We start from the raw sequence: 26,199 nt of genomic DNA, 5'->3' as shown, positions 1-26,199 counted from the left end.
AAATCTTCCCTATCCTACAAAAATATACTTGGACTACGCTGTCACCTTAAGAAACTGTAATGTACCTTTATTGAATCTACATCTGTCTTTTAAACTCCTACAGTATGTGCCTAGAAGTGGATTTTCTAGGTTGTAGGGTATGTACATCTTCAACTTTATTAGCTATTTCCAAATTGCTCACCAAAGTGGTTATACCACTTTATACCATCACATGCCATGTATGAGATCAATTCCCCATAACTTTGCTAACACTTCGTACTTTGTTGTTGTTGTTGTGGGCTGTTGAGTCAATTCTGACTCATAGTGACCCTATATGACAGAACTGCTCCATAGGGTTCCCTAGGCTGCAATCTTCACGGGAGCAGATTGGCAAGTCTTTTCTCCCTCAGAGCCACTGGTGGGTTTGAGCCGCCAAGCTTTCGGTTACCAGTTCAGTGCTTAATCACTGTGCCACTAGGACTCTTTTTTTGTACTTTAGAGTTAGTATTTTCCCCCAAATACACTGGGTAAGAAACAGTATTTCATTACTGCTTCAATGTATATTTCCTGATCATTCATGTTTCCTCTTCTGTAAATTGCCTCTTCATAGTCTTGGCTCATTTTTCCAACAATATTTTTCTTACTGATTTCTAAGAATTTAATTCCATTATGGATGTTAATCCTTCACCAGTTACATGCACTGAAATTATCTATTAATTTTGAAAAGTGTCTTTTGTTGCATAGAAGTTAACATTTTTTTGAATGGTTTATGTATTCTAAGTCTTTATCACTCTGATATCATAGGGATATTCTTCTACAAGTTTTGCTTTCTACATTTAGATTTTTAATCCTCTTGGAGTTAATTTTTGTGGACAGTGTGATTTAGGAGTCTAATTACATATTTTTCCCATATGGGTAGCCAATTATCCCCACACTTTTTTTTTTTTTTAATAACTTTTATTAAGCTTCAAGTGAACGTTTACAAATCCAATCAGTCTGTCACATATAAGTTTACATACATCTCACTCCCTACTCCCACTTGCTCTCCCCCTCTTGAGTCAGCCCTTTCAGTCTCTCCTTTCTTGACAATTTTGCTGGCTTCCCTCTCTCTCTATCCTGCCATCCCCCCTCCAGACAAGAGTTGCCAACACAATCTCAAGTGTCCACCTGATATAATTAGCTCACTCTTCATCAGCGTCTCTCTCCCACCCGCTGACCTTTCCCTTTCATTTCTGATGAGTTGTCTTCGGGGATGGTTCCTGTCCTGTGTCAACTGAAGGTCTGGGGAGCGTGGCTGCCGGGATTCCTCCAGTCGCAGTCAGACCATTAAGTTTGGTCTTTTTATGAGAATTTGGGGTCTGCATCCCACTGATCTCCTGCTCCCTCAGGGGTCCTCTGCTGTGCTCCCTGTCAGGGCAGTCATCGATTGTGGCCGGGCACCAACTAGTTCTTCTGGTCTCAGGATGATGTAGGTCTCTGGTTCATGTGGCCCTTTCTGTCTCTTGGGCTCTTAGTTGTCGTGTGGCCTTGGTGTTCTTCATTTTCCTTTGCTCCAGGTGGGTTGAGACCAATCCCCACACTTTTATAATTTATCCTTTCCCTCCAGATCTGTAATGCAATTTCTATCATAAATCATGTTTCCATATACATGCAGATTTCTGGGTGATTTTATCTCATTGTTCTATTTATATTTATTGATACCATACTGTCTTAATTACTATAGTCTTAGTCTTAGTGTTGTTGTTGTTAGATGCCTTTGAGTCGGTTTTGCCTCATAGCGACCCTATGTGTAACAGAACAAAACACTAGCTGGTCCTGCACCAATCTCACAGTCATTGGTATATTTAAGCCCAATGTTGCAGCCACTGTGTCAATCTATCTCTTTTTCGCTGACCCTCTACCAAGCACGATGTCTTTCTCTAGGGACTGGTTTCTTCTTATAACATGTCCAAAGTACATGAGATGAAGTCTTGCCACCCTTGCTTCAAAGGAGCAATTAGGCTGGACTTCTTCTAAGACAGGTTTGTTTGTTCTTCTGGCGGTCCATGGTATACTGAATATTCTTCACCAACACCGTAATTAAATGCATTAATTCTTCTTCGGTCTTCCTTATTCACTGTCCAGCTTTCAAATGCATACGAAGCAACTGAAAATATCATGGCTTGAGTCAAGCACACCTTAGTCCTCAAAGTGATATCTTTGCTTTTTAACACTTTGAGGAAATTTTTGCCGCAGATTTGCCCAATGCAATGTCATTTGATTTCTTGACTGCTGCTTCCATGGGCTCTGATTATGGATCTAAGTAAAGTGAAATCCTTAACGTCTTTAATATTTTCTTCGTTTATCATGATGTGTGTTGCTTATTGGTCCAATTATGAGGATTTCTGCTTTCTTTATGCTGAGGTGCAATCCATACCAAAGCCTTTGATCTTCATCAATACCCCTCAAAATATGCATTATATCTTAATTCCGCTTTAACATTTTCCCCCTTTTCTATCTGTTCTGCTGAATTTTGTATAACTTCCTCAATATTACTAACAACTTTACTAATCTTCAATTGTATCCAGTATACAGTTTCCCTGAATGGTATCCCACTATGAAAGAATAAACCTAAAACCTTTTGGATGCCTCACGATAGCTTACTAGCCTCACAGTCTTGTATGCTACATTCCAATTCTCATTATTTCTCAACAGTTCCCAAATACACCAGGTTCTTGCAATTGAAATATTACTTTATATCACTATCATATAGTATCTATTATACTACACGGCATTGATTATTCACATTTGTTTCTCACACTAGTCTTTACGGTTTTAGGAATAAAAGCCATATAGCAGAAGAAACAATTAGTAAATTTTATTTACAAGACTTCTGATAACCATAAAAGGAAGTAGGTATTTAATAGAAATGGATTTAGCAGTAAAGGGCAATGATTACCTAGAAGTCCAAAAGAATTCACATATGCTTAAACTTTCTTGGAAAATGACCCCTAAGTAGTAAATCCAAGGCAAGTCTTTTGAATTTCTTCCATTTGTCACTTTTTCTTTATAAGAAAATTTTTATGAACATGAGAAACGGCTTGATACTACCTCTAGAACATTTGAAAACAATCCATATATAAAATTAAAAACACAAAGCAATAGGTAAAAGTCAATTTTTTTGACTAAAATAGTTTTAGAACCATAAGCAAAAATTTTAATGACACTATCATTCTCAAGGACAAATAAGATTTATTAGGCGGTTAAAACTTAAAAATTATCTTCAGATTAGTACAATGGATGACAGAAAAAAAATACAGTCTTGCAGCTTAATTTCTGAAATTTATCAAATATGCCTAAAATACGATGACATTTTCAAAATGCTGGCATTTTAAAAATCAAGAGATTTCCAAACTGAGTAAAATAGTATCTGGTTTTTGTAGTTTATAAGAAATACATTTAAAACAAACTGACCCAGGTAGGTTACAATACAGAAGTAGGCAAAAATGTAATATACCAGTTGCCATCGGGTCAGCTCTGACACATGGCAACCCCACACTTGTCAGAGGAGAACTGAGCTCCTTAGGTTTTCAATGGCTAATTTTTTGGAAGCAGATCACCAGGTCTTTCTTCTGAAGTGTTAAAAGCAGGAGTGGTAGTATTAAAATAAACAAATATCGGGTGCAAAGTATTAAACTGGATGAAGGCAGAAGATATTTTATATGTAATTCAACTTCCTGCAACAAAAGATGCTACAGAAACACATAAAAAAATTCCTCGAATTATAAAAAGTAACTGAAAACTACACAATTATGGGGAGACAATGTACTTTCTTTTTTTTAATGTAGACAAAGTAGGTTACAGAAGATTTTAATAATATAATTAATAAACTTGATTAAATAGATATCTACAAAACTTCTACTGAATAGATATGATGCATTCAATGCTAATGACCAAAGACCAGAAGAGCTGTGGGATGACATCAAGGACATGATACATGAAGAAAGCAAAAGGTCATTAAACAGACAGGAAAGAAAGAAAATACCAAAATGAATGTCAGAAAAGACTCTGTAACTTGCTCTTGAATGTAGAGTAACTACAGTGTTGATGAAGTAAAAGTTAAACAGAAGATTTCAAGGGCTGCTCAAGAAAACAAAGTATGATGATGAAATGTGCAAAGACCTAGAGTTAGAAAACCACAAAGGAAGAGTATGCCCAGCATTTCTCAAGTTAAAAAGACTGAAGGAAAAATTCAACCTTCAAGTTGCAATACCAAAGGATTCTATGACCAAAAATTTGAGCAACATAGGAAGCATCAAAAGAAGATGGAAGGAATACGCAGAATCGCTGTACCAAAAAGAATTGATCAGTGTTCGACCATTTCAGGAGATAGCATACGATCAAGAACTCATGGTACTGAAGCAAGAAGTCCAGGTTGAACTAACGGTACTGGCAAAAAACAAGGCTCCAGTAATTAATGGGATACTAATTGAGATGCTTCAACAAAAGGATGCAGCACTGGAAGCAACCGTCTATGCCAAGTAATCTGGAAGACAGCTACCTGGCCAATTGATTTGAAGAGATCCGTATTTGTGCCCAAGGCAAAGAAAGGTGGTCCAACAGAATGTGGAGCTTATTGAACAAAATCATTAATATCACACGTAAGCAAAATTTTGCTGGAGATCATTAAAAAATGGCTGCAGCTCTATATCAACAGGGACCTATCAGAAATTCAATCTGGATTCACAAAAGGACGTGGAATCAGGAATATCATTGTTGGTGTCAGATGGATCTTGGATGAAGGCAGAGAATACTAGAAAGATGTTTATCTGTGTTTTATTGACTATGCAAAGGCATTCGACTGTGTGGTCATAACAAATTATGGATAACATTGCGAAGAATGGGAATCCCAGAACACTTAATTGTGTTCGTGAGGAACCTGTACATAGACCAAGAGGCAGTTGTTTGAACAGAACAAGGGAATGCTGTGTGGTTTAAATTTGGAAATGGTGTGTGTCAGGGTTGTATCCTTTCACCATCCTTATTCAATCTATATGCTGAGCAAATAATCCAAGAAACTGGACTATATGAAGAACACAGCATCAGAACTGGAGGAAGACTCATTAACAACTTGCAATATGCAGATAACACAATCTTACTTGCTGAAAGTGAAGAGGACTTGAAGCACTTACTGATGAAGATCAAAGACTACCGCCTTCAGGATGGATTACACCTCAACGTAAAGAAAACAAAAGTTCTCACAACTGGACCAATAAGCAACATCAGGATAAATGGAGAGAATATTGAGGTTGTCAAAGATTTCATTCTTCTTAACAATCAACGTCCATGGAAGCAGCAGTCAAGAAATTAAATGACATATGGCATTGGGCAAATCTGCTACAAAAGACCTCTTTAAAGTGCTAAAAAGCAAAGATGTCACTTTGAGGACTAAGGTACACCTGACCCAACCATGGTATTTTCCATCGCCTTATATGTGTGTGAAAGCAGTACAATAAAAATGGAAGACTGAAGAAGAACTAACACATTTGAAATGTGGTGTTGGCAAACAATACTGAATGTACCATGGATGGCCAGAAGACCAAGCACATCTGTTTTGAAAGAAATACAGCCAGAATGCTCCTTGGAGGTGAGAATGGGAAGACCCTGTATCACTTATTTTAGACTTATTATCAGAACGGACCAATCGATGCAGGAAGCATCAAAAGAAGATGGAAGGAATACACAGAGTCGCTATACCAAATAGAATTGGTTGACATTCAACCATTTCAGGAGGTAACATATGATCAGGAACCAATGGCACTGAAAGAAGAAGTCCTAGCTGGACCAAAGGCATTGGCGAAAAACAAGGATCCGGGAACTGATGGAATACCAACTGAGATGTTGCAACAAACAGATGCAGCACTGGAAGTGTTCACTCATCTATGCCAAGAAGTCTGGAAGACAGCTACCGGCCAACCAACTGGAAGAGATCCATATTTATGCCTATTTAAAGAAAGGTGATCCAACTGAATGCAGAAATTACTGAATAGTATCATTAGTATCATATGTAAGCAAAATTTTGCTGAAGATCATCCAAAAGCGGCTACAGCAGTATATTGGCAGGGAACTGCCAGAAATTTAAGCTGGATTTAGAAGAGGCTGTAGAACCAGGGATATCACTGTTGATGTCAGATGGATTCTGGCTGAAAGTAGAGAATACCAGAAAGATGTTTACCTGTGTTTTATTAACTATGCTAACATAATAAACTATGTTTTATTAACTATGCTAAGGCATTCAACTGTATGGATCATAACAAATTATGGATAACACTGCGGAATTCCAGAACACTGAATTGTGCTCATGAGGAATCTGTACATAGGTCAAGAGGCAGTTGTTAGAACAGAACCAGGGGATACTGCATGGTTTAAAGTCAGGAAAGGTGTATGTCAGGATTGTATCCTTTCACCATATCTATTCCATCTGTAGGCTGAGCAAATAATCCCAGAAGTTGGACTATATGAAGAAGAAGGAGGCATCAGGGTTGGAGGAAGACTCATTAATAACCTGTGATATGCAGGTGACAACCTTGCTTGCTAAAAGTGAAGAGGACTTGAAGCACTTACTAATGAAGATCAAAGACCACAGCCTTCAGTATGGATTACACCTCAGTATAAAGAAAACATAATTCCTTACAACTGGACCAACAGGCAACATCATGATAAATGGAGAAAAGACTGAGGTTGTCAAGTACTTCAATTTACTTGGATCCACAATCAACAGCCATGGAAGCAGCAGTCAAGAAATCAAAAGACACACTGCATTGAGCAAACTGGCTGCAAGAAATCTCTTTAAAGTGTTAAAAAGCAAAGATGTCACCTTTAGGGCTAAGGTGTGCCTGACCCAAGCCATGGTGTTTTCAATTGCCTCACGGGCACACAGAAGCTGTACAATGAATAAGCAAGACTGAAGAAGAACTGATGTGTTTGAATTGTTGTGTTGCTGAAGAATAATGAATATACAGTGGACTGCCAAAAGAATGAACAAAGCTGTCTTGGAAGAAGTACAACCAGAATGCTCCTTGGAAGCAAGGATGGAGAGACTGCACCTCACATACTTTATTTTTTTTAATTGTGCCTTAAGTGAAAGTTTACAGCTCAAGTTAGTTTCTCATACAAAAATTTATACACATATTGTTATGTGACATTAGTTGCTCTCCCTATAACATGACAGCATACTCCTCCTTTCCACCCTGGATTTTCACGTCCATTCAACCAGCTCCTGTCCCTTTTTGCCTTCTCATCTCGCCTCCAGACAGGATCTGCCCATTTAGTCTCTGTATCTATTTGAGCTAAGAAGCACTCTCCACACGAGCATCATTTTATGTCTTATAGTCCAGTCTAATCTTTGTCTGAAGAGTTGACTTCAGGACTGGTTTCAGTTCTGGGCTCACAGAGAGTCCGGGGGCCGTGTCTTCCAGGGTCCCTCTAGTCTCAGACCATTAAGTCTGGTCTTTTTACTAGAATTTGGGTTCTGCACCCTATTTTTCTCCTGCTCCATCAGGGACTCTCTGTTGTGTTCCATCAGGGTAGCCATTGATGGTAGACGGGCACCATCTAGATCTTCTGGTCTCAGGCTGATGGAGTTTCTGGTTTATGTGGCCCTTTCTGTCTTTTGGGCTAATATTTTCCTTATGTCTTTGGTGCTCTTCATTCTCCTTCCTCAAGGTGGGTTGAGACCAATTGATGTAGCTTAGGTGGCCGTTCACTAGCTTTTAAGACCCCAGATGCCACTCACTGAAGCAGGATGCTGAACATTTTCTTAATAAACTTTGTTATAACAACTGACCTAGATATCCCCTGAAACCATGGACCCCAGACCCCTGCCCCTGATACTCAGTCCCTTGAAGTATTTAGTTATATTCAGGCAACTTCTCAGCTTTTGGTTTATTCCAGTTGTCCTGACTTCTTTATTGTGTGTTGTCCTTCCCTTCTGTATCTCACATACTTTGGACTTGTTGTAAGGAAGGATCAGTCCCTGGAGAAGGACACCATGCTTGGTAAAGTAGAGGGTCAGTGAAAGAGGAAAACCCTCAGTGAGATGGACTGACCCAGTGGCTGCAACAATGGGCTCAAACGTAGCAATGACTGTGAGGATGGCACAGGACTGGGCAATGTTCTGTTATATATAGGGTCACTATGAGTCAGAACTGGCTCAACTGCATCTAATAAGAACATGGAACTTGTAGCTCTCTCAAACTAGAAAATAATTACCCTTTAAAAAAAAAAACACCTATAAAACATTTATAAAAGTTGAGTGTATATTATGGTACGAAGAAAATATATAAAATTATGAAAGTTTAAACCGAAATGTTGATATTCGTTTAAGTCTTAGGTAAAGACAAACCTGCCTACTGACACTCACAGCAGCAATAGAAGGCTTCTTCCCATCACCAGCAGGTGGATGAGTGACATCTGCTCCCAAAAAGATCACGGGTTGCTGGAACACAGAAGGTCTTAAACACATTTTTAAAAGAGTTAGATATTAATTTTTTTCATTATTCACTTATCTGTTTCACACTACTCCAAAACAACTGCAAGTTGCCGACAGAGCACAGAGGAAGTCTTTTATAGACAGCTTCATAGGCCTGAACTACTGACAGCTTTATTCTCTTAATTCACGAATGACCAGTCAATGAAATAAAAGATGTCACAATGGGTCTATCCAATGTCTTACTCAGATCAGTTTCCGTCTTTAGCAGTGGTGCTGGTGGATGCAAAGGGCAACTCCATAATAACCCTAAAATGATAAACTTTCCTATTATCACTCTACCAATTTCTGTCAATCTTTCTTGAGTCTAAGTCTTAAGGTTATGTAATCTCTCAAAGAGAAAAGGAATCATTAAACTTTAGACTAGAAGGTATCATGGGCATTTACTACTCCCATCCCCTGGCCCAAAGTATAAATCTATATTTATTAGACATAAAGTAGGTAGTATTTTATTTTAAAACTACATCTTTTAAGATTCAAAGGATTATCTCTTCGTTCTTGGATTTGTTGATAAAAATCTATACAGGTAGTCCCCAACTTATGATGTATTCAAGTTATGACAAACCTCACTTATGACCTTTTTTCTTTTGGTACACCTTACCATTAGTAATATGTACCACATACAATGTTGCAGCATGTAATTTGCTGATGTCATCATATCTGTAGATTTACACATAATAGTTCCAACCCCCAAAGGCAAATAAAGATTGGATTTATAAATATACTGACAATAATGAAAATTAAAAAAAAGGTATTTGACTTATGTCAGAACCAACTTATGATGGAGTCATTGGAATGGAACCCCGTCGTTAAGTCCAGGATTAGCTGTATTAATCTCATTTATGAATTTCACCTCATACTTAACAGGGATGTGAAGCAGAGACAAGGAAAAACAGAATAAAAGGTGGCTTTTATTTCAAACACACAGGGGTCCGTCCATCCTTATTCTAATGCTATTTTGTGGTGTAGATTGGCCAAGATACTTAACTTTTTGAGCCTCAGTGGCTCCAGCTACTAAAAGTGAATAGTAGTATCTTCCTCACAAGTATATATTAAAGATGAAACCACCCAGTATACCAAATAGTACATTTTAATACTCAACAAATAAATGCTAGTCCTGTCTATATCCTTCCCTTTTTCCTCTTCATCACAGAATTGTCATAGAATTAAGTCAAGTAATCCAGGATCATGATTTTGCCTTCATATTTATGTCAGAAGACGCATGTTCTTAAAACTATGATAGAGAACCTGTTGTTCAATTCTCCAAATAATGGCCTCTTCCCCAGTGACCTATACAATTAGCTACTTCCTCTTTCTGAGTTATGATGTCTCATACTTCCTAAGAGGTGATCTAACAGTATCTATTGTTCCACTGACTGTAGGTGTTGATCTGGCTACTCAGACTAGCCACATGCCCCTCAGCCTCCCTCCATTCCTCCCCCTCACTTTCATGACACGTGAGTAGTGTCATGAATCTATAATCCAGGCCGAAGACAACGTCTCAATAATGAGAAAATTCTTCAGGCTAGGCTCTTCAGTGAGAAATAAACAAAGCTTTTAAAGTCCTAAAATTTATACTTTCTGGCTGGGTAAGAGGTATTTGCACCAAATAAAAATGAGGGGAGAGAAAGGGGATTTTCACAAGAGAATCTCTTAACTTTGCCAACTGAACCTCTTATTTTTTTTGTGGAAATTTCTATTATCTCCCATGGCAGGAATCATCAAAGCTATCTCTTACACAGAGATACTTAGATCTGGCAATATATAGAAAAATTAGGGAAAGAAAAATAATTTTCATAAGTATTAGCTTATCTTACCTTTGATGAGGTACAAGAATATTATTGATCCCTCCGAGTTTAACATTTATTTTCAGGCACAGGTTTGAGAGAGTTTGAGGAGATGTTTTTATTACATTCTTGACTTGAACACACTGTGTAGCCATACCCAAAAGTGTGTCTCCTACACGTTTCACCTCCGCTACAGAACAAATGAAAATACCTCTAGTTAGAAAAAAGGCCAGACGTTATTGAAAATAAAGCTACTATGTTTCCCTACTTTGATATACGTTATTGTATTACAGGACACCAATACTAAAACTATGCTGTTAAAATTTAAAGTATACTGTCTTGAAGGTTAGCTTAAGTATTTAGTGACTTTTTTCTGGTCGTTTTCTTTTATAAAAAGGTTTATTTTTACCTTTATAAAAATAGGATAACCACAATAACTAAAAACCGTAAGGAAGAAACAACCTAAATGTCCATCAACAGATGAACTGATCAACAAAATATGGTACATACATACAATTGGCTTTTACTCAGCCATAAAGAAAAATAAAGTCCTGATACATGCTGTAACATGGATGAACCTTGAAAACATTGTGCTGGGTGAAATAAGTCAATCACAAAAGGACAAATATTTTATGATCTCACTTACATGAAATATCTAGAATAGGCCAAGGTATAGAGACCAAAGTTTTATTAGTGGTCATCGGGGGTAGGAGGGAGGGGGAAAAGGGGAGTTGTCATTTAGGAAGCAGTGAATTTCTGTTTATGGACATGGAAAATTTGTAACAACTATTGGTGATGGTTACACAGTGTGATTAATGTAATTAAGATCACTAAATTGTACACAAGAAAAATGCTGAATTGGTAAATGTTGCGTTATATATATCTTTACAACAATAAAAAGGAAAAAACCATAAAGAGAAAAATACCATAATCTGTTAACATTCCATTACACTTTTTCTAATTTATATTATTATTATGGGGTTATAACCACATATGCTCAGTTTTCAATCCTCCAACCTTTAATTAAAAAAAATACAGAGGTATTACAATGTACCTGCCCTGCCATTATGACTTGCACAAACAGTTCAGTGTATGTTGTTTTTATGAAGTATGGTTGAGTTGGTTCCGACTCATAGTGAATCTATGTACAACAGAATGAAACACTGCTGGGTCCTGTGCCATCCTGACAATCACTGCTGTGTTTGAGCCCATTGCTGCAGCCACTGTGTCAGTCCATCCGGTGGAGGGTCTTCCTCTTGTTCGTTGACTCTCTGCTTTACCAAGCATGATGATGTCCTTCTCCAGGGACTGGTCCCTCCTGATAACATGTCCCAGAGATACGAGAGGAACTCTTGCCATCCTCACTTCCAAGGAGCATTCCAGCTGCCCTTGTTCCGAGACAGATTTGTTTGTTCTTCTGGCAGTCCATGGTATATTCGATATTCTTCACAACACCCATAATTCAGATGCATGTGTTATTCTTCAGTTTTCCTTATTCATTCTCCAGCTTTCACGTGCATATGGGATGACTGAAAATATCATGGCTTAGGTCAGATGTACCTTAGTCCTCAGCACATTAAAGAGATCTTTTGCAGCATATTTGCCCAATGCAATATGTCGTTTGACTTCTTGACTGTTGCTTCCATGAGTGCTGATTGTGGATCCAAGTAAAACGAAATCTTTCATAACTTCAACATTTTCTCCATTTAGCATGATGTTGCTTATTGGTCCAGTTGTGAGGATTTTTGTTTCCTTTATGCTGAGGTGTGACCAATACTGAAGGCTATAGTCTTTGATCTTCATAAGTGTTAAGTCCTTCAAGCCCTCTTCGCTTTCTGCAAGCAGGGTTGTGTCATCTGCATACTGCAGGTTGTTAACGAGTCTTCCACTAACCCTAAAGCCACATTCTTCTTCATATAGTCCAGCTTCTTGGATTATTTGCTTAGCATACAGATTGAATACGTAAAGGGTACAACACTGAAGCACACCTTTTTAAAATTTTAAACCATGCAGTATCCTCTTGTTCTGTTTGAACAACTGCTTCTTGGTCTATGTACAGGTTCCACATGGACATAATTAAGTGTTCTGAAATTCCCATTCTTCGCAATGTTACCCATGATTTGCTATGATTCACATAGTCGATAAAACTTTTCATAGTCAATAAAACAGTGTATACAACTTCTTACATACAAAACATATGGAAAATATTTTAAAATAAAATTTGAGATCTAACTATACATGGTACAGCTGCTATGGAAAACAGCTTGGCGGTTCCTCAAAAAATTAAACATAGAATTACCATATGACCCAGCAAACTCTAGGCCTTAGGGTATATAAGCCAAAAAATCAAACCTGCTGCTGTCGAGTCAATTCCAACTCATAGCGACCCAACAGGACAAAGCAGAACTGCCCCAGAGTTTCCAAGGACCACCTGGTGGATTCGAACTGCTGACCTTTTGGTTAGCAGCTGTAGCTCTTAACCACTGAACCACCAGGGTATAATCAAAATAACTGAAGGCAGGGGGACTCAAACAGATACTTTTGTACCAAAGCTCATAGCAGCATTATTCACAATAGCCAAAAGGTGGAAAAAACCCAAGTGTCCACCAACAGACGAATGGATAAACAACATGGTATATCCAGACAAGACATTTATTCAGCCATTAAAAGGGATAAAGTTCTAATACATGCTTCGACATGGATGATCCTTGAAAACACGCTAAGACAGATACAAAAGGACAAATATGATCCCACTTACATGAAATATCTAGAACAGGCAAATGCACAGAGACAGAAAGTAGATTAGAACTTACCAGGGGCAGGAGGGAAGAGAGAATGGGGAGTTACTGTTTAATGAGTAGTGTTTCTGTTTCGGGTGATGAAAAGGTTTTGGAAATAGTGGTAATAGTTGTATAACATGGTAAGTATAATTAATGTCACTGAATTGTACACTTAAAAGCTGTTAAAACTGCAAGTTTTATACTATAAAGGTATGTGTCGCTTAACATCCATGATAAAAACCAAAATAACCCAAACCAGTCGCCTTTGAGTCGATTCTGTCTCATAGCAACTCTACAGGATGGAGAATTGCCCCACAGGGTTTCCAAGGAGTGGCTGGTGGATTCAAACTGCTAACCTTTAGGTTAGCAACCAAACTCTTAACCACTGTGCCACCACCAGGGCTCCAAAACATCCATGATACGTTCTGTGAAATAGGAAGTTATGTGATTTGGATGTTTTGCAAACACCATATTAAAACCTTATGGGAGCCCGTTTCAGGTTGTCCTTGTCGCTGCTACTGCTGCTAGAGCTGCTGGTGGAGCCTGGAGGAATGAGCAGCAGCAGTAGCTGTGGCAGCTGAGAGGAAGCAGAGAGGAGGGAGAGGAAGCTAGGCGTGGAGGCAGGGAGCAAGGGAGGAGAGCGCGCCCAACAGGACCCGGGCTGTTCCGCCCACCTGAGCAACAGGAATAGCCCAGGTGTTGAAACCACTGCTGCGGCAGCACGCCTGCCCACTGGACAAAGCTGCAGAGCCCGTGCCCAGAGCCATGTCTTCTGCCACACCTGCCTGTATCCCAACTGTGGTTCAGTGCTGCAAGAATCTGGGTTTGGGATTTTTAAAACCATTAGACAAAAATAATAAACAAAAGAAAAGCTGCTTTCCCTTTTAAAAAAAACAAAAACAAAGAAACTTTATGGGACCACAGACATATATGAGGTCAGATGTTGCCTGAATGGACGGATGGTAAGCAACTCATAACTGTATGTATTTTGCCACAATTAAAAAAAAAAAAAGAAATGAGCTATTGAGCCAATAGAAGACATGAAGAAAACGTAAATGCTTATTACTAAGTGAAAAAAGCCAGTCTGAAAAGGTTATATACTATATATATGACACTATATGACACTTTGAAAAAGGCAAAACTACAGAGACAGTGAAAAGATGAGTGGTGGGGGGCGGGGCCAAGATGGCGGACTAGGTGGACGCTACCGTGGATCCCTCTTGCAACAGAGACTCGGAAAAACAAGTGAATCGATCACATACATAACAATCTACAAACTCTGAACAACAAACACAGACTTAGAGATGGAAAACGAACAAATTCGGGCAGACAGCGACCGTTTTCAGAACTAGGAGCCAGCGCACCAGGTAGGTGACCTTCGGAGCCCGATCTGGGGCAGAGCCCAGGGGGGCAGAGGGCACAGACAAGGGGCCCAGCCCTACGCCCCCGAACCCATCCCGGGAGGGAGTCTAGCTGGTTGGCGTGGGCGGCGTAGCAGCACAGCTGGAGGGAGAAGCACTCGGGAGGCAGTGACTGATTTTGGAGCGCGGAGAGCAGCGTCCCAGACGGGGAGCCGTCCCGCCGGGAGTTTGGTGGGAAGCGGGCGTGGCGCAAGCAGGGGGATCAGCTATATTTCCCTAAAGCGACCCTGGGGCGGGGCCCACACATTCGTGCGGGGTACGCCCACCCCGTTCGCACGTGCGACGTGGCGCACAGGAGGAAGAAGTCCCCGGGAGGAAGTGACAGGTCTTGGAGCGGGGAGAGCAGCATCCCAGCCGGGGAGCCGTCCAGCTGGGATTTTGGTGAAAGCGGGCGGGGTGTGAGCGCGGGGATCAGTTATATTCCCCTGAATTGACCCAGGGGGCGGGCCCACCTGGTTGTGCAGGTGACGCCCACCCAGTTCATGCGAGCGGTGCGGCGCACCGGAGGGAGAAGTCCCTGGGAGGAAGTGACTGGTCTCGGAGCGGGGAAAGCAGCGTCCCAGCCGGGGAGCCGTCCCGCTGGGATTTGGGCGCGCGCGGGCGGGGCGTGAGCGCGGGGTTCAATTATATTACCCTGAATAGACCCCGGGGGCGGGCCCACCCGTTTGTGTGGGAGACGCCCACCCAGTTCGCGCGAGTGGTGCCGCGCACCGGAGGGAGAAGTCTCCGGGAGGAAGTGACAGGTCTCGGAGCGGGGAGAGTAGCGTCGCAGCCGGGGAGCCGTCCCGCCGGGATTTTGGCGGACGGGGGCGGAGCGTGAACGCGGGGATCAGCTCTATATTCCGTGGTGCTACACTCCTAGCTCTCTGATCCCTCCCCCACCCTCCCCAGGCAGCTCCATTAACATCCGAATAACCTGAGCCAGAGGGAGAATTCAGATAGGGATCTGACTGCATTTTTTTATAGCTGATTACCTGGAAAACCTAGTTGCCGAGTGATGGCTCGGAGACAGCAGTCCATACCAAACCACATAAAGAAGCAGACCATGACAGCTTCTCCAACCCCCCAAACAAAAGAATCAAAATCTTTCCCAAATGAAGATACAATCCTGGAATTATCAGATACAGAATATAAAAAACTAATTTACAGAATGCTTAAAGATATCACAAATGAAATCAGGATAAATGCAGAAGAAGCCAAGGAACACACTGATAAAACTGTTGAAGAACTCAAAAAGATTACTCAAGAACATAGTGGAAAAATTAATAAGTTGCAAGAATCCATAGAGAGACAGCATGTAGAAATCCAAAAGATTAACAATAATATTACAGAATTAGACAACGCAATAGAAAGTCAGAGGAGCAGACTTGAGCAATTAGAATGTAGACTGGGAATTCTGGAGGACCAGGGAATCAACACCAACATAGCTGAAAAAAAATCAGATAAAAGAATTAAAAAAAATGAAGAAACCCTAAGAATCATGTGGGACTCTATCAAGAAGGATAACTTGCGAGTGACTGGAGTCCCAGAACAGGGAGGGGGGACAGAAAACACAGAGAAAATAGTTGAAGAACTCATGACAAAACTTCCCTGACATCATGAAAGACGAAAGGATATCTATCCAAGATGCTCATCGAACCCCATTTAAGATTGATCCAAAAACAAAAACACCAAGACATATTATCATCAAACTTGCCAAAACCAAAGACAAACAGAAAATTTTAAAAGCAGCCAGGGAGAAAAGAAAGGTTTCCTTCAAGGGAGAATCAATAAGAATAAGTTCAGACTACTCAGCAGAAACCATGCAGGCAAGAAGGGAATGGGACGATGTATACAGAGCACTGAACGAGAAAAACTGCCAACCAAGGATCATATATCCAGCAAAACTCTCTCTGAAATATGAAGGAGAAATTAAGATATTTACAGATAAACACAAGTTTAGAGAATTTGCAAAAACTAAACCAAGACTGCAAGAAATGCTAAAGGAGATTGTTTGGCCTGACGACCAATAATATCAGGTACCAGCACAATACAAGGTCACAAAACAGAACGTCCTGATATCAACGCAACTCAAATAGGGAAAGCACAAAAACAAATTAAGATTAATTCTAAAAAATAAATAAATAAACAAAATAATACACATAACAGGAAATCATGGAAATCAACAGATAAACGATCACAACAATCAAAGAGGGACTAAATATAGGAGGCACTGAACTGCCAGATGGAGAGTGATACAAGGCGATATAGAACGATACAAGTTAGGTTTTTACTTAGAAAAATAGGGGTAAATAATAAGGTAACCACAAAAAGGAATATCAATTCCATAACTCAAGAAAAAAGCCAAGAAAAACGTAACAACTCAACAAACATAAAGTTAAGCATTATGAAAATGAGGATCTCACAAGCTGCTAAGAAAAATGTCTCAGCACAAAAAAGCATGTGGAAAAATGAAATGGCCAACAACACACATGAAAAGGCATCAAAATGACAGCACTAAAAACTTATTTATCTATAATTACGCTGAATGTAAATGGACTAAATGCACCAATAAAGAGACAGAGAGTCATGGACTGGATAAAGAAACACGAGCCATCTATATGCTGCCTACAAGAGACACACCTTAGACTTAGAGACACAAACAAACTAAAACTCAAAGGATGGAAAAAAATATATCAAGCAAATAATAAGCAAAAAAGAAGAGGAGTAGCAATATTAATTTCTGACAAAATAGACTTTAGACTTAAATCCACCACAAAGGATAAAGAAGGACACTATATAATGATAAAAGGGACAATTGATCAGGAAGACATAACCATATTATATATTTATGCACCCAATGACAGGGCTGCAAGATACATAAATCAAATTTTAACAGAATTGAAAAGTGAGATAGACACCTCCACATTTATAGTAGGAGACATCAACACACCACTTTCGAAGAAGGACAGGACATCCAGTAAGAAGCTCAGTAGAGACACGGAAAACCTACTTACAACAATCAACCAACTTGACCTCATTGACTTATACAGAACTCTCCACCCAACTGCTGCAAAATATACTTTCTTTTCTAGTGCACATGGAACATTCTCTAGAATAGACCACATATTAGGTCATAAAACAAATCTTTGCAGAATCCAAAACATCGAAATATTACAAAGCATCTTCTCAGACCACAAGGCAATGAAGCTAGAAATCAATAACAGAAAAACTAGGGAAAAGAAATCAAATACCTGGAAAATGAACAATACCCTCCTGAAAAAAGACTGGGTTATAGAAGACAACAAGGAGGGAATAAGGAAATTCTTAGAAAGCAACAAGAATGAAAATACTTCCTATCAAAACCTCTGGGACACAGCAAAAGCAGTGCTCAGAGGCCAATTTATATCGATAAATGCACACATACAAAAAGAAGAAAGAGCCCAAATCAGAGAACTGTCCCTACAACTTGAACAAATAGAAAGTGAGCAACAAAAGAACCCATCAGGCACCAGAAGAAAACAAATAATAAAAATTAGAGCTGAACTAAATGAATTAGAGAACAGAAAAACAATTGAAAGAATTAACAAAGCCAAAAGCTGGTTCTTTGAAAAAATTAACAAAATTGATAAACCATTGGCTAGACTGACTAAAGAAAAACAGGAAAGGAAACAAATAACCCGAATAAGAAACGAGAAGGACCACATCACAACAGAGCCAAATGAAATTAAAAGAATCATTTCAAATTACTACGTAAAATTGTACTCTAACAAATTTGAAAACCTAGAATAAATGGATAAATTCTTGGAAAAATACTACCTACCTAAACTAACACATTCAGAAGTAGAACAACTAAACAGACCCATAACAAAAAAAAGAGATTGAAACGGTAATCAAAAAACTTCCAACAAAAAAAAGTCCTGGCCCAGACAGCATCACTGCAGAGTTTTACCAAACCTTCAGAGAAGACTTAACACCATTACTACTGAAGGTATTTCAAAGCATAGAAAAAGACGGAATACTACCCAACTCATTCTATGAAGCTACCATCTCCCTGATACCAAAACCAGGTAAAGACATTACAAAAAAAGAAAATTTTAGACCTATATCCCTCATGAACATAGATGCAAAAATCCTCAACAAAATTCTAGCCAATAGAATCCAACAACACATCAAAAAAATAATTCACCCTGATCAAGTGGGATTTATACCAGGTATGCAAGGCTGGTTTAATATCAGAAAAACCATTAATGTAATCCATCACATAAATAAAACAAAAGATAAAAACCACATGATCTTATGAATAGATGCAGAAAAGGCATTTGACAAAGTTCAACACCCATTTATGATAAAAACTCTTACCAAAATAGGAATTGAAGGAAAATTCCTCAACATAATAAAGGGCATCTATGCAAAGCCAACAGCCAGTATCACTCTAAATGGAGAGAACCTGAAAGCATTTCCCTTGAGAACGGGAACCAGACAAGGATGCCCTTTATCACCGCTCTTATTCAACATCGTACTTGAAGTCCTAGCCAGGGCAATTAGGCTAGACAAAGAAATAAAGGGTATCCAGATTGGCAAGGAGGAAGTAAAGCTATCACTATTTGCAGATGACATGATCGTATACATGGAAAACCCTAAGGGATCCTCCAGAAAACTACTGAAACTAATAGAAGAGTTTGGAAGAGTCTCAGGTTATAAAATAAACATACAAAAATCACTTGAATTCCTCTACATCAACAAAAAGAACACCGAAGAGGAAATAACCAAATCAATACCATTCACAGTAGCCCCCAAGAAGATAAAATACTTAGGAATAAATCTTACCAAAGATGTAAAAGACCTATACAAAGAAAACTATAAAACTCTGCTACAAGAAATTCAAAAGGACATACTTAAGTGGAAAAACATACCCTGCTCATGGATAGGAAGACTTAACATAGTAAAAATGTCTCTTCTACCAAAAGCCATCTATACATATAACGCACTTCCAATCCAAATACCAATGTCATATTTTAAGGGGATAGAGAAACAAATCACTAATTTCATATGGAAGGGAAAGAACCCCCGGATAAGCAAAGCATTACTGAAAAAGAAGAAGTGGGAGGCCTCACTCTACCTGATTTCAGAACCCATTATACAGCTACAGTAGTCAAAACAGCCTGGTACTGGTACAACAACAGGCACATAGACCAATGGAACAGAATTGAGAACCCAGATATAAATCCATCCACGTATGAGCAGCTGATATCTGACAAAGGACCAGTGTCAGTCAATTGGGGAAATGATAGTCTTTTTAACAAATGGTGCTGGCATAACTGGATATCCATTTGCAAAAGAATGAAACAGGACCCATACCTCACACCATGCACAAAAACTAACTCCAAGTGGATCAAAGACCTAAACATAAAGACTAAAACGATAAAGATCATGGAAGAAAAAATAGGGACAACCCTAGAAGCCCTAATACAGGGCATAAACAGAATACAAAACATTACCAAAAATGATGAAGAGAAACCAGATAACTGGGAGCTCCTAAAAATCAAACACCTATGCTCATCTAAAGACTTCACCAAAAGAGTAAAAAGACCACCTACAGATTGGGAAAGAATATTCAGCTATGACATCTCAGACCAGCGCCTGATCTCCAAAATCTACATGATTCTGTCAAAACTCAACCACAAAAAGACAAACAACCCAATCAAGAAGTGGGCAAAGGATATGAACACACATTTCACTAAAGAAGATATTCAGGCAGCCAACAGATACATGAGAAAATGCTCCCGATCATTAGCAATGAGAGAAATGCAAATTAAAACTACGATGAGATTCCATCTCACACCAACTAGACTGGCATTAATCCAAAAAACACAAAATAATAAATGTTGGAGAGGCTGCGGAGAGATTGGAACTCTCATATACTGCTGGTGGGATTGTAAAATGGTACAACCACTTTGGAAATCCATCTGGCGTTATCTTAAACAGTTAGAAATAGAACTACCATACAACCCAGAAATCCCACTCCTCGGAATATACCCTAGAGATACAAGAGCCTTCACACAAACAGATATATGCACACCCATGTTTATTGCAGCTCTGTTTACAATAGCAAAAAGCTGGAAGCAACCAAGATGTCTGTCAACGGATGAATGGGTAAATAAATTGTGGTATATTCACACAATGGAATACTACGCATCGATAACAGTGACGAATCTCTGAAACATTTCATAACATGGAGGAATCTGGAAGGCATTATGCTGAGCGAAATGAGTCAGAGGCAAAAGGACAAATATTGTATAAGACCACTATTATAAGATCTTGAGAAATAGAAAAAACGGAGAAGAACACATACTTTTGTGGTTACAAAGGGGGGAGGGAGGGAGGGAGGGAGAGGGCTTTTTATTGATCAATCAGTAGATAAGAACTGCTTTGGGTGAAGGGAAAGACAACACTCAATACAAGGAAGGTCAGCCTAATTGGACTGGACTAAAAGCAAAGAGGTTTCCGGGATAAAATGAAAGCTTCGAAGGTCAGCGGAGCAGGGGCTGGGGTCTGGGGAACTTGGTTTGAGGGGACTTCTAAGTCAATGGGCAAAATAATTCTATTATGAAAACATTCTGCATCCCACATTGAATTGTGGCGCCTGGGGTCCTAAATGCCAACAAGCAGCCATCTAAGATACATCAATTGGTCTCAACCCACCTGGAGCAAAGGCAAAGGAAGAACACCAAGGTCACACGACAACTAAGAACCCAAAAGACCGAAAGGGTCACATGAACCAGAGAGCTACATTATCCTGAGACCAGAAGAACTAGTTGGTGCCCGGCCACAATCGATGTCTGCCCTGTCAGGGAGCACAACAGACAACTCCTGAGGGAGCAGGAGACCAATGGGACACAGACCCCAAATTCTCATAAAAAGACCATACCTAATGGTATGACTGCGACTAGAGGAATCCCAGAGACAATGCTCCCCAGAACTTCTGATGGCACAGGACAGGAACCATCCCCGAAGACAAATCATCAGGCATCAAAAGGACTGGTCAGTCGGGGGGAGAGAGATGCTGATGAAGAGTGAGCTAATTAAATCAGGTGGACACTGGAGAGTGTGTTGGCAACTTGACTGGAGGGGGGATGGGAAGATAGAGAGAGAGGGAAGATAACAAAATTGGCACGAAACGAGAGACTGAAAGGGCTGACTCAATAGGGGGAGAGCAAGTGGGAGAAGGGAGTAAGATGTATGTAAACCTACATGTGACAGACTGATTGGAATGGTAAATGTTCACTTGAAGCTTAATAAAAATTAATTAAAAAAAAAAAAAAGATGAGTGGTTGCAACAGGAGAGGGGGGGAAAAGGGAAGGATGAATAGTGCAGGGATTTTTAGGGTGGTGTAACTGTTCGGAAGAAAGATGTGGCAGTGTACTCCTGTAAAGATTTACAGCCTTTAGTTCTACTCTGTCCCGTGGGGTTACTGTTAGTCAGAATCAACTCAATGACAACAGAGTTTGAAACTATTCTGTACGATACTTTAACAGTGGATACGTGACATTATACATCTGTCAAAAGCCACAGAACTGTACAATGAAAAGAGTGAACCTAAATGCAAACTATGAACTTTGCTTAATAACTATCAATATTGGTTCATCAAATGTACTACACCAATGCAAACCAAAATCGAGTTGATTCCAAGTTATGGCGACACTGTGTTACAGAGTAGAACTGCTCTACAGGGTTGTAATCTTTACAGAAGTAGATCACCAGGCCTTTCTTCTGCGGCGCCACTGGGGGTGGGGTTAGAACCACCAACCTTAAGATCAGTAGTCTAATACAAACCCCTTGTGCCACCCAGGAACCTTAATTCAAGGTATTAATAATAGGGGAACCTGTGTGAGGAAGAGGAGGGTATATGAGAAATCTCTGTCCTATCTGTTCAATTTTTCTGTTAAGTCTAAAATTGTTCTAATAAATAAAAAGTCTATTAATTAAAAAAAGATCACTCTGCAAGCAAATGTAGAGACTGGACTAGAAGGAAACTAGAGAAAATCAGTTTAGAGACTATGGTAATACCAACTTATCCTCCCACAAACAGTGGACAAAGTGTGTATTTATTCACATCCTTGCCAACAATGGGTATTATCATTGTTGGTGGAAAAAACCTGATTTTGGTTCACATACTTTTAATGATTAAATGAGGCCAAGCATCTTTTCATAAGATCATTCATTTTTCTGTTTTATGTCCTTTCCTATTTTTTGCTGGATTGTTTGTCTTTCCCTTACTGATTTACAAATTCATTGAGTTTAAAAGATAACGGACTTCTGTATTTTATCACAGTTTTTTAAAATTCATTGTGCTTTAAGTGAAAGTTTACAAATCAAGTCAGTCTGTCATACAAAAACTTACACACACCTTGCTATGTACTCCTAGCTGCTCTCCTCCTGATGAGACAGCACATTCCTCCTTTTCGAGCTGTTCCCCGTGTCTATTCAACCAGCTCCTGACCCCCTCCTGCCTTCTCATCCCATCTCCAAACAGGAGCTGCCCACATACTCTCATATGTCTACTTGAGCCAAGCAGCTCACTCCTCATCAGTATCATTTTCTGTCTTACAGTGTAGACCAATCCCAGTCTGAAGAGCTGGCTTTGGGAATGGTTCCAGTCCTGGGCCAACAGAAGGTCTGGGGATCATGGCCTCCGGGGTCCTCTAGTCTCAGTCAGAGCATTAAGTCTGGTTTTTTAAAAAGAATTTGAGGTCAGCATCCCACTGTTTTCCTGTTCCATCAGGGATTCTCTGTTGTGTTCCCTGTCAGGGCAGTCATCAGTTGTTGCCAGGCACCATCTAGTTTTCTGGTCTCAGGATGATGGAGTTTCTGGTTAATGTGGCCCTTTCCGTCTCTTGGGTTCACATTTACCTTGTGTCTTTGGTGTTCTTCATTCTCCTTTGCTCCAGGTGGGTTCAGACCAATTGATGCATCTTAGATGGTTGGTTGCTAGCATTTAAGACCCCAGACGACACTGACCAAAGTGGGATGCAGTATGTTTTCTTAATACATTTTGTTATGGCAATTGACCTAGATGTCTCCTGAAACCATGGTCCCCAGGCCTCTGCCCCTGCTATTCCGGCCTTCGAAGTGTTCGGTTGTATTCAGGAAATTTCTTTGCTTTTGGTTTAGTCCAGTTGTGCTAACCTCTCCTGTATTATCACAACTTTTAAGATTTTATCTTTTGACATTTATAACTATCATTTCTTATCACTGAATAATATTTCACCAACATTAAAAAAATTTTTTTTTATATTATAGTTTACTCATTGTTTAAGACCAGTTCTTTGCCGTTTTTTAATATCACAGGTGTCAGTATGAAAATCTTTGCGCGTAGAAATTTTTTTACATTACGAATTTTTTCCTTTGAATAGATTCTTGGAAGTGGAAATACTAAATCGAAGTATTTTTACTAAAAACACATTTTTATGACTTTGGATGTAAAGGGTATTATCAATTTATATTGCCACCAGCAATGTATTAACGTACCAGAGTCACTAGGTTTTATACACACAAGTAGAGTACTCACAAGCACTAGGTCTTAAAATATTTAAATTATATTTGCTAAGTTAGCAGCATAAAATTTTTCCTTATTAATTTGTACTTTTCTTTAACTACTGGTGAAACCCAACCTTTTGTCACCCATTTACATGTTTTGTTTCTCCCTGAGAAATTCTGCTTTATACTCCTTGCTCATTAATCTAAAAGAACAGAGGAACGTTTTTCCTTTATTGAACCCAATAATCCACATGTATGAATATTTTAATTACTATTCTAATAATAGATTAGCCCTTTATTGTTTCCATTTGCTGCAACTATTTTTCACATTATATTGTTTTCCTTTTAATTTTAGATATATTTTTGTCACAGAAATTTTAATTTTTACATAGGCAAATAAAATATTTTTTCCTTTGTGATTTCCTCTATTATTTCTAAAACTTAAATAATCATATTCCATTTGGTGGTTTGAAAATTATACACCTTCTGTTTTTGCACAGTTCGTTGTTGTCGTTAGGTGCTGTTGAGTTGGCTCTGACTCATAGCGGCCCTACATACGAAGAACAATCACTGTCTGGTCCTGCACCATCCTCAAAATTGTTGCTATGTTTAAGCCCATTGTTGCAGCCAGTGTGTCCATCCATCTCACGGAAGGTCTCCCCATCCTCCCTTCTGAGTTGCATTCTGTCTGTACATCCTTCAGGACAGATTTGTTCTTCTTCTGGCAGTCTGTGGTATATTTGATATTCTTCAACACCGGAATATGAATACATCAATTCTGCTTTGGTCTTCCTTTTTACTGTTTATCTTTTGCACACACATGGGACAAAGAAAAATACCACGGCTTGGGTCAGACGCACCTTAGTCGTCCAACTGACATCTTTGCTTTTTGTTTTTTTAATTGTGCTTTAAGTGAAAGTTTACAGCTCAAGTTAGTCTCTCATACAAAAATTTATACAAACATTGTTATATGACCCTAGCTGCTCTCTCTATAATGTGACAGCACACTATTCCTTTCCACCCTAGATTTCCTGTGTCCATTCAATCTGCTCCTCTTGTCCTTTTCTGCCTTCTCATCTCACCTCTGGACACTAGCTGCCCATTGAGTCTCATGTATATACTTGAACTAACAAGCACACTCTTCACGAGTATCATTTTATATCTCACAGTCCGGTCTAATCTTCGCCTGATGAGCTGGCTTTGGGAATGGTTTTAGTTCTGGGTCAACAGAGAGTCCAAGAGTCCATCAGGGTTAACAGAGAGTCCAAGGGCCATGTCTTCCAGGATTCCTCCAGTCTCAGTCAGACCATTAAGTCTGGTCATTTTACTAGAATTAGAGTTCTGCGCCCCACTTTTCTCTTGCTCCATCAGGGCGGTCACTGGTGGTAGCCGGGCAGTATCTAGTTCTTCTGGTCCCAGGCCAATGGAGTCTCTGGTTTATGTGGCCCCATCTTTGCTCTTTAACACTTGAAAATTTCAAGTTTCTAGCCACAGATTTGCCCAGTGCAATACGTTGTTTGATTTCTTGACTGCTGCTTCCATGGGCATTGATTGCTGACCCAAGAAGAATGAAATCCTTGACAATTCATTATTTTCTCATGATGTTTACTGGTTCAGTTGTAAGGATTTTCGTTTTTTATGTTCAGATGTAATCTATATTGAAGGACGTAGTCTTTTATCCTCATCAATAAGTGCTTCAAGTGGTCTTCACTTTTGACAAGGAAGGTTGTGTCATCTGCTTACCTCAGGTTGTTAATGAGTCTTCCTCCAATCCTGGTGCTGCGCTCTTCATCTAGCCCAGTTTCTTGGATCATTTATTCAGCACATAGATTGAATAAGGTGAAAGAACACAACCCTGCCACACACTTTTTCCAATTTTAAAATACACAGTATCCCCTTGTTCTGTCTGAACGCCTGCCTCTTGATTTATGCACAGATTCCACATGAGGACAATTAAGTGTGCAATTTAATAATTCATGTTTAACTCTTTAAGTTTTACAAAACCTTATTTTGTTCACAATAATAAAAACTAACATTCATTGAATGCTTACTGTATCACAGGTGTCATTCTAGGCTTTTTATGTATGTAAACTCTTTTAATTCTTATAGCAACCCTATGGGTTAGGTATTATTAATATCCCAGTTTCACAGATGAAGAAACTAAGGCTTAGTGTGGTTAAGTAAA

General features: G+C 39.3%; 1 protein-coding gene across 3 annotated transcripts in view; it reads right to left on the bottom strand.

Moving 5' to 3' along the window:
• AGO3 (argonaute RISC catalytic component 3) overlaps positions 1–26,199 on the bottom strand; it is a 177,778-nt gene that overhangs the window by 29,097 nt on the left and 122,482 nt on the right. For all 3 annotated transcript variants that reach the window (XM_049878743.1, XM_049878744.1, XM_049878745.1), the window contains 2 exons: positions 10,324–10,483; positions 8,381–8,471 (listed from right to left, as the gene is read on the bottom strand). In XM_049878743.1, coding sequence (XP_049734700.1) covers positions 8,381–8,471; positions 10,324–10,483 — 251 coding nt within the window. The remainder of the gene's footprint in view (positions 1–8,380; positions 8,472–10,323; positions 10,484–26,199) is intronic.

Source organism: Elephas maximus, chromosome 3 (genome assembly GCF_024166365.1).
Source record: "Elephas maximus indicus isolate mEleMax1 chromosome 3, mEleMax1 primary haplotype, whole genome shotgun sequence".
NCBI lineage: Eukaryota > Metazoa > Chordata > Mammalia > Proboscidea > Elephantidae > Elephas > Elephas maximus.
The sequence above is the reverse complement of the archived record's forward strand: the minus strand, read 5'-3'. Positions and strand labels throughout refer to the sequence as shown.